General features: G+C 42.4%; 2 protein-coding genes across 7 annotated transcripts in view; one reads left to right on the forward strand and one right to left on the reverse strand.

Annotated features, from left to right (window-relative positions):
• The window catches only part of LOC137631549 (U11/U12 small nuclear ribonucleoprotein 25 kDa protein-like), a 38932-nt gene extending 34912 nt beyond the window's left edge, over window positions 1–4020 (forward strand). For all 3 annotated transcript variants that reach the window (XM_068363343.1, XM_068363345.1, XM_068363344.1), the window contains exon 7: window positions 2918–4020. In XM_068363343.1, the coding sequence (XP_068219444.1) occupies window positions 2918–3109 (192 nt within the window). In that variant the 3' untranslated portion in view covers window positions 3110–4020. The remainder of the gene's footprint in view (window positions 1–2917) is intronic.
• Window positions 4021–5286: 1266 nt separating this feature from the next.
• LOC137631547 (phospholysine phosphohistidine inorganic pyrophosphate phosphatase-like) overlaps window positions 5287–9361 on the reverse strand; it is a 197866-nt gene continuing 193791 nt past the window's right edge. For 2 of the 4 annotated variants that reach the window (XM_068363342.1, XM_068363332.1), the window contains exon 5: window positions 5777–6249. In XM_068363342.1, the coding sequence (XP_068219443.1) occupies window positions 6094–6249 (156 nt within the window). In that variant the 3' untranslated portion in view covers window positions 5777–6093. Of the gene's footprint in view, window positions 5663–5776; window positions 6250–9361 lie in introns of those variants that run through there. The other 2 variants (XM_068363333.1, XM_068363334.1) reach the window with 2 other exon arrangements.

Here is a 9361-nt window from a genome sequence, read left to right on the forward strand (position 1 = left end):
CATCTTTGCTCGTCTAATTCCCAACGGTCGCCTCAGGATGAGATCCCTCCAATGGCGATTCAAGTCTCGGTGGAATCAGGGTTATGATTCCCCGGACGTCATGATCCCTATGGGTCCTGCGGAACAGACGGACCTCCAGTGGTGGGTGACAGACGAGAACCTACGAAGAGGAGTGGATCTTCTCGTCCTCCCCCCGGATTTGATGTGGTTTACGGACATCTCAAAGAAAGGGTGGGGGGCCCACGTTCTGCAACACAGGACCTCAGGCCTGTGGTCAGAATCAGAAAAGTGCCTCCATATAAATCTGCTATAAATGAAGGCTGTATTCCTGGCCCTTCAACAGTTCCAACAATACCTGGCGGGTCACTCTGTGGTGGCTTACATCAACAAGCAAGGAGGTACCATTTCAAAGCAGCTATCCCATCTCGCAGTAGAGATACTGAGATGGACCGAAGTCCACTCGATTCCACTATCAGCACGCTTCATTCCAGGCAAGAGGAATGTGCTCGCCGACAGTCCGAGCAGAGCGTCTCAGATAGTGAGTACCGAGTGGTCTTTGGATCATCTAGTAGCCAACAAAGTCCTGACTTTGGGGGGTTCCCCGACTGTGGATCTGTTCGCTACAGTGCTGAACTTCTAGCTTCCGCTGTACTGCTCCCCAGTCCCGGATCCCAAGGCGCTCTGGCAAGATGCCTTCCAACAACGGTGGGACAACATTGACATGTACGCCTTTCCCCCGTTCTTTCTGATGTGGAGGGTGCTCAACAAGACCAGAATATCAGTCAATCTTTTGATGACCCTTATAGCTCCGCTATGGCATCACGCGGAATGGTTTCCGGACCTTCTGCAACTCCTAACGGAACTTCCGAGAGAACTCCCTCCGCGGCACGAGCTACTCAAACAACCACATGCCATCATCTTCCACAAAGCCGTAGCTTCACTACGACTTCACGCCTGGAGACTATCCAGCATCTCCTCACTGAGAGAGGATTTTTCGCAACAAGTTGCGGTCAGGATGTCTGGACATCTGCGAAAGTCATCCGCATCTGTCTACCAGGCAAAGTGGAGAGTTCTGTGGTTGGTGTCGTGGAAGGGGTATCTCTCCACTCGATGCCACTATTCCAGCAATAGCGGAGTTCTTCGTGTATTTGCGGGAAGAAATGCGCCTTTCAGTCTCGGCGGTGAAAGGCTATCGCTCAGCCTTAAGTCTAGCCTTCAGGCTCAAAGTAGTGGACATTTCTTCCTCGCTGGAACTTTCCCTACTCATACGGAGTTATGAACTTACCTACCCTCAGTCGGAAGTGAGACCTTATCCATTGAACGTGGTTCGAGTTCTCAGGTCTTTTGAGAGACCTCCCTACGAACCATTACGCCAGGCTTCAGTTCACCACCTAACTTGAAAGACGGTGTTCCTACTAGCTTTGGCCTCGGCCAAATGAGTCGGTGAACTTCATGGTCTCTCGTATGACATCGCCCATTCAAGGGGATGGGAGAGGTAACGTTCAAATTCGTCCCCGAGTTTATAGCTAAGACTCAGAATCCGGGGGTGCCGGACCCTCGGTTCGACTCCTTCCAGATTTCGAGTCTTCGTTCTGTAACAGATGACCCAGACCATCTCCTACTGTGTCCAGTAAGGAGTCTGAGGCTATATCTCAAAAGAACGGCTGCAATACGTCCCCAGGTTCAGGCATTGTTTGTGAGCACTGGGAGGACTAAGAGGAGGGTTACCAAGAACACCATCTCGGCATGGATTCGTAGGGTGATTCATCTGTCCCTGAATCCAGACCCTCCTCCGTCACGTCGCCCTAGAGCACATGACGTCAAGGGCGTAGCAAAGTCTCTGGCCTTCAAGAAAAACTTCTGTGACGCAGGTACTCCAAGCTGGGGTGGGGAAGTGTCAGACGACCTTCACAGCCCACTACCTGTAAGACGTGACCCCCAGGAGGCTCGATACGTTTTCTATCGGCCCTGTGGTGGCTACACAACAGCTGGTTTAAAACCTCAGGCTCCTTAATGGATAAGTAGCAGAAGGTTGAGGGCATTGTTACCCGGTCTTAGTCTGCATAAATGAAAAGGTATGTCTGGCCCTTATTCTTTTCTTCATCCTCCCCTCTCTTGGGGAAAGCAGCATCCTGGGTTCTCTGCACAGCTGACCTCGAACCACTGCAGGTAAACCATGTTTCCTTGTGTTCCTAGTATTAAGCTAATACTGTCACGTCCCTATACCCTGACGAGGTGGTATTGGGAGAGTCCTAGCCTAAAGTTTCCATCTAAAGGACTACAGGTCAACTTCCTAAGACGAGTCACACTTCATACCTTCACACACAGCTTACGTAGACCGCAGCCCTTGCATAGCAAGGTTCTAGCGAGGTGCAGGGACTCATTGTTGATTGCTGACACACTCAGATACTGAGTCCCCGGGCAAAGCCAAAAGCCAGTACTGGCCGGGACTTTCCACCCTTCCTAATGGGTGAGTCACCCCTATTAAATAGTGTGGTTTGTATGTCAGTTACGGAACAAATGACAAATTCGTAGATAATTTGTATTTTTCCTAACTATACAAACCTTAGCTATTTAATCAAACTTGCCCGCAGCCCTATCCCCTTTGACGTCCTACCTCTAAGCAAAGTGATCTCAAGCACAGGTGTGTGTGAGAGGAGGGGGGGGGGTAGCAAGCTACCCTCCCTACCCCCACTAACTAGTGGTGGGGTAGTAAACCCTCGTTAAAATTCTAGTGGCTCATCATTTCAGCTACGCCGAAAGTAATAACCCCTATTAAATAGCTAAGGTTTGTATAGTTAGGAAAAATACAAATTATTTTTGAATTTGTCATATTAGGTTAATACCCTTGGATCTTTCATCAATAAGTTTTCATCCAACTTGAAACTATGCTTTATTGTTTATTTGTTTTTTTCAGAATAGGAAAGGACTCAAAAAGAAAATTAGTTGGCGTTACATTTGGAAAACAAACTGGTTATGCTTTGACAAAGAAAAGTTAATCAATGACAACTGCAAACTTTTGGAATATGGCATAAGAAACAAGTCAACACTAACTTTCCTGAAGAAACGTAGAGACAAACAGAGAGTAAATAAAAGGTCTGATGTCTGAGACATAATATGCATTAAATTTCAAGCATGACAGAAGTAAGAGTTATTATATGATATTGTATATTCATAGGAGTACAAACTAAAGTTCTAACAAAAGCTCTTTTCATTACCTCATGGTCAGTCCAAGCCAAATCTGCTTCACTAGGGCTAGATAGTAAATGTGTGTTTAGGGATGTTCATTATCTGTAGCAGTGGCTTTATAAATTTGTATATAACAAATTATACAACTTTTCTAAAGAATATTTGCTTCTATATTTTTGGTGTTTCAGAGTTTTCCATAGATTTTTTTTAAGTTTTTGATAATTTTGTTTATTGTGAATGTAATGCTACAGAATTACTCAAAACTTCCATGTCTTATATTTTTGTTGTATTATGTCCTTTAATTTTTCATATTGAGCACTTGGTCTTACATTTTTGTTGTATTATGGCGAGTAATTTTTCATATTGAACACTGATCCTTTAAGGAAGTCTCACAAAGTAGACAAAATATTACCAGGGTAAAATTCCTGTCAGACTTTGATATGTAGGTATGTAATATACGGTACGCAGTAAAAGATATACTGGCAATATGTAAAGAACTTATTTCAAGGCAAATGTAGATGACACTGCCATATTACAGCAGAGGTCCTAATTGTAGGCTCCAGATACTGTAGTCTAGTTCCTATGAAATTTCTTGATAGAATACTTTAGATAAGAGGACTTGAGGCTAAAGATCTTTGCTTTCTCAGTAGTATTCTTTCTCTCACTAACCTGGATTAACTTTTTGGAAGTCGTGAGAAGCAGTGTGCATTCCAAGGTTAGTCCGACCATTGGATTTGAAGAAAATGCTCTTGTTAGGATAATGGTTTGCATTTTTGAAGCATAAAACTGTTAAAACTTCATATTTTTTGTAAATAAATATTTAATATAGTATGTGCTTTACATGTTTCATTAACAGCTTATCAATTTGATTTGTTCCCTATATGAATACAAACCATCACCCTTTACTTAAAACAGATAACAGCAATACTGTAACACTGTAATTAAAATTATAAAGGGCAACATGACCCACAGGCCCTGACAACACCCTTAGATTTCAGCCGTCAGTGAGAACCTTCAATTCTCGCTGGCTAGAATTTCGGCATATTTATTTTTTTTCTGTCTTATCCAGCATTTTTATGTATTGTGTAAATTCTAAGTTGTTTGTCCGTCCTTGGGAAGCAGTCTGCAGTGCCCTTGAAGTCATCCTTGAGCTAGCTTAGCCTCGACCCCTCGCCTAACACCAAGACTCCCTTCTCCCTCTCCCATCAGCCTCTCATTCAGTCAAGAGGGCTGCTTTTACCTTGACAATCTTCGAGGTAGGGAGGCCTTCCTGGAAAGGGCGTCTATATCCGTTTGAGCGTAGAGCCCTTACGATTTAGAGGCAGACATTCCTGTGGAGGGGAGCAGGAGCAGCCATTTTCAGAAGAAGCAGTTACTCTTTGGGGTTTTCGTATTCATCCAGGGCTGCCTCCGGAGGATCTTCCCCTTACGAGAAGCTGTTACATTCTTCAGTTTCAAGGCTAGGCCCTTGCCCTTCTGGTAGTCTCTTCCAAACCATCAGCTCTTTGGAGCATGCTCCAAGGTTCTTCAACCATGCTAAATCTTTCCTCTTTAGAAAGGGATCTTGGATGCCTCTTGGAAATTCTAGATTTTCCCTCCAGGCGCCCATCCCGAGGGAAGCTGGTAGTCTCCAGTCTACCTTTAGAGAGAGAGTGTAACCAGGCAGCCCCTCAAATGCTGCATCTCCAAATCGTCATGGAACTTCTAGACCGTCCTACAGACACATCCATTGCCCACAGCCATTTCCAGTGTCTTCAGTCCACATTCAGAGGGAGAGGCTTCCCCAGCCCCCAATCCTAATGGAAGCACCCTTCAGTTCCTTCCTTTCCAGATTGGAGGTTGAGTGTCTGACCCTCGCCACTGTTGAAGGAGTTGTCCTTTGGTGTGTTGCCATCCGGGCCCTACAGAGAATTTTAGCTGCACCTCGTAGGCCGTTTACTTTATTCCAGACCTTCAGAAGATACCTCAACCTGGAGTTAAGCCTGCAGAGGATTCTTCTCTTCACGTCTTTCTCCGACTAGTATTCCCTATTATCTAGCCTTGCAGATGCACTCCTCCCAGTTACATCTGGCCAAGCAGTTCCAAGATGGTCTGCCTTAGGTTCACTTTTTCTAGCATGCCTTCCAGATGCATCGTAAGCGTACATGTCTCCAGTCGCACCTCTTTTATAAAAGTACTCCTTCTAGCATTCTGATATAGATAGACCTTGTTTTCTGGCATGTCTACTAAAGCACGCACATTACCAAGCACATATCCTTTAGACGTGTCTGTCAGATGGGCACTTTCCAGAAATGCTTTCCCAGATTCTTCTTCCCTGTAAGTAGGTCTACCAGACGCTCCTGCCTTATGGGCGCGTCTTCCAGTTGAGCTACCACAGGAGCATCTTCACTACATATATGTTTGCCAGATAGACTCTCCCCGAATGTTGCTCCTGGATGTGTGTCCCATTACACCAAGAGGGATCTGGTTAAAACTGGAGTTTTATAAATTGCAGTCAATTATCATATATGTAATATTCAAAGGAATACTATACAACCAGAGTAGGATTAAAGGTTATACATTTGTAAAACCAAGTAAATTAATGATAAATTATTTACTTCATAGTAGGCAGTTTTATTTCTAAAAAGTACATAATAAAAATAGCTTACTTTTCTAATAAATTTTGGACATTTGAAGTTCCATTCACAATTTATTTGCTACGGAATGTTCTATAACCATACCATAATAAAAGAAATCATAATACTTGGATTACTTATAGTAATCCAACATAATTGTACAGCACTATGTTATAACCTTCATGCATCTGAAAACTCACTGTGAACAAAATATGAAAAATAAAATTGAAAAGAATTCTCAACTTACAAAATTCTATTTCTTATAGCTACCATCTCCTTTATCATATTTCTACTCCAGTTTTCTTCTCTTTCTATTAGCATTATCTTCCTCGGGCATTAATTTCATATGTGCAACAAGTTCAGGCTTATTCTGCTCAATAATACTGTGTGTCCATAAAGCCAATTCAACTTTGTGTGGTGTCCAGTCTGCTTCTGCATTTTCATTCTGAAATTTTCTTAAATTTAGAAAGTCTAATGGAATTCAGATAAAATATTAAAAGTTGAGATATATTTTTCTTTATATGGACTAGAAAGTACAGTATATAGAAAACATGCAGCATCACAAATTAGTGTATGGTAACAGTCGGAATCATATATGTTAGGACAAATAAAATAGATGGTATACTAGAAAAAACAGTACAGTAGTATAATTATACTTAGTACTGCATACATGCCAAAAAGTGATTGACCAGATGATTAAATGACAAGTTCTGGGGAAGGCTATTAATTGAGTTTTTAAAACTTAATTTGTATTTTTTCCTAACAATACAATCCCGAGTCTTTTGAGGGATGCAACTCATGACACCTCTGCTTGGAATTTGGAAATTCACATTGCTATTTTTGCCATGAGAATTTCTATATTTCATTTTTAAAATATTTTCAATAGAAAATTTTCTTTATTTCTAAATCACCCCCACTTTTATTTTTTTTTATGGAAGTACCTTTGGCCCCTTGTGCAATCCTTTTCTGACAATATCTCGTCTGCCTAAAATGCACCAGGGGAGGATCCTATTAGATCAACTCGGTATGAGAGAATTACTTCTCCCATAGACTTCCACATTTGTATTTTGAATGCTTTGAGAGCTACTGCAGACAAGGGGAGTACCAAGGGGGGTTTTAAGCCCTGTTGACTAGGACCCTGGAAACTTGCCCTAAGCTGTTATTTTACCCAAATATTGATTAATTTTGGCCCCAAGTCCTGGATAACTGGATGTGTTTCAAGACTTCTCTCGACTACTATAGGGGAGTCGAAACAATGCAAAGGTCGTTGAGGTTCAACCCTCTATTTCTTTGATTCTAAAGCAGAACCTGGCCAGTTCTAATGCGGAGGCTGTCATTGGAAAGGAGTTCTCTTCCCAAGCAGCCATGGAGGTGGCCTTAGATCCCACACAAGACCTAGGTGACTAGTCAAATACCTATACTGCTGAAGGTCTAGCACGTTCACTCTGGGAGGGCCTGTGGACTGTGTTGTCCAGAGTTTACCTTTCTAAGCTTGTGGCACTCCACACAGATTGAGGCTGATTGCAATGAGAGCGCCAACAAGTAAATTCTTACGAACTGGTTACATTTTATGGCTATGGGAAAAAATGCATTCCAGTTCATGTGTTTCTCACACTGGGGGCAAAACTCTAGGTGTGTACTTACAGCAAAATACGCCAGAGAGAGAGCATTTTCAGGGGCATGGGCTTCTGATCTTATGAGCACTCTCGTAAGCAAGTGCATGTGCACAAGAATGCATTCAATCAGATGAGTGTGTTGAGAACAGGCTTATAAGCCTCTCTGAGAGAGAGAGAATGTTCTGGTTTTCTTCTGCTCCCAGGTGAGCACTGCCTACAGATAGTCAACTTACGACCAAGGGACGAGTCTTAACTCGATCTGGACGTATGTCAAACATGAAAAGTAAAGTTTTTGTAGATTTATTATGCTGCGTCATGATACTGTAATCATCAAAGTCATATTTTATCAATTTTTTATTGTATATCAATAAAGTAATGCTTCTAGATACAAAATAAATTGGTTCTGGAGTGGCTTTCGTATTGTGATTTTTTTGCATGATGTCACGTTTTACATGTAAATCGCCTAATTCGTTCCAAGCCTTCAAAAACAACACATTAAATTTTATAATAAAGCTACAACCACAATGAAATACAGCCAAATACATGTGAATCATTCATTATACCTAACCTAACTGTTAATACTTTTAAATGAAGATGTGCATGAGTGTTGTAATTCAAGAGGTATTGGTTTGTTAAGCGTAGTATGAAAAGTGTATGGTAGAGTAATGATTAATAGGATTAAGGATAAAACAGAGAATGCAATCTTAGAAATACAGGGTGGTTTTAGAAGAGGTAGGGGTTGTATGAATCAGATTTTTACAGTAAGGCAGATATGCGAGAAATATTTAGCAAAAGGTAAGGAGGTGTATGTTGCGTTTATGGATCTGGAGAAAGCGTATGATAGAGTTGATAGGGAAGCAATGTGGAATGTGATGAGGTTATATGGAGTTGGTGGAAGGTTGTTGCAAGCAGTGAAAAGTTTCTACAAAGGTAGTAAAGCATGTGTTAGGATAGGAAATGAAGTGAGTGATTGGTTTCCGGTGAGAGTGGGGCTGAGACAGGGATGTGTGATGTCACCGTGGTTGTTGAACTTGTATGTTGATGGAGTGGTGAGAGAGGTGAATGCTCGAGTGCTTGGACGAGGATTAAAACTGGTAGACGAGAATGACCATGAATGGGAGGTAAATCAGTTGTTGTTTGCGGATGATACTGTACTGGTTGCAGACACAGAAGAAAAGCTTGGCCGATTAGGGACAGAATTTGGAAGTGTGTGAGAGAAGGAAGTTGAGAGTTAATGTGGGTAAGAGTAAGGTTATGAGATGTACGAGAAGGGAAGGTGGTGCAAGGCTGAATGTCATGTTGAATGGAGAGTTACTTGAGGAGTTGGATCAGTTTAAGTACTTGGGGTCTGTTGTTGCAGCAAATGGTGGAGTGGAAGCAGATGTATGTCAGAGAGTGAATGAAGGTTGCAAAGTGTTGGGGGCAGTTAAGGGAGTAGTAAAAAATAGAGGGTTGGGCATGAATGTAAAGAGAGTTTATATGAGAAAGTGATTGTACCAACTGTGATGTATGGATCGGAGTTGTGGGGAATGAAAGTGACGGAGAGACAGAAATTGAATGTGTTTGAGATGAAGTGTCTAAGGAGTATGGCTGGTGTATCTCGAGTAGATAGGGTTAGGAACGAAGTGGTGAGAGTGAGAACGGGTGTAAGAAATGAGTTAGCAGCTAGAGTGGATATGAATGTGATGAGCTGGTTTGGCCATGTTGAGAGAATGGAAAATGGCTGTCTGCTAAAGAAGGTGATGAATGCAAGAGTTGATGGGAGAAGTATAAGAGGAAGGCCAAGGTTTGGGTGGATGGATGGAGTGAAGGAAGCTCTGGGTGATAGGAGGATAGATGTGAGAGAGGCAAGAGAGAGTGCTAGAAATAGGAATGAATGGCGAGCGATTGTGACGCAGTTCCGGTAGGCCCTGCTGCTGCCTCCGATGCCTTAGATGACCG

This window comes from Palaemon carinicauda, chromosome 40 (assembly GCF_036898095.1).
Source record: "Palaemon carinicauda isolate YSFRI2023 chromosome 40, ASM3689809v2, whole genome shotgun sequence".
Taxonomy (NCBI): Eukaryota; Metazoa; Arthropoda; class Malacostraca; order Decapoda; family Palaemonidae; genus Palaemon; species Palaemon carinicauda.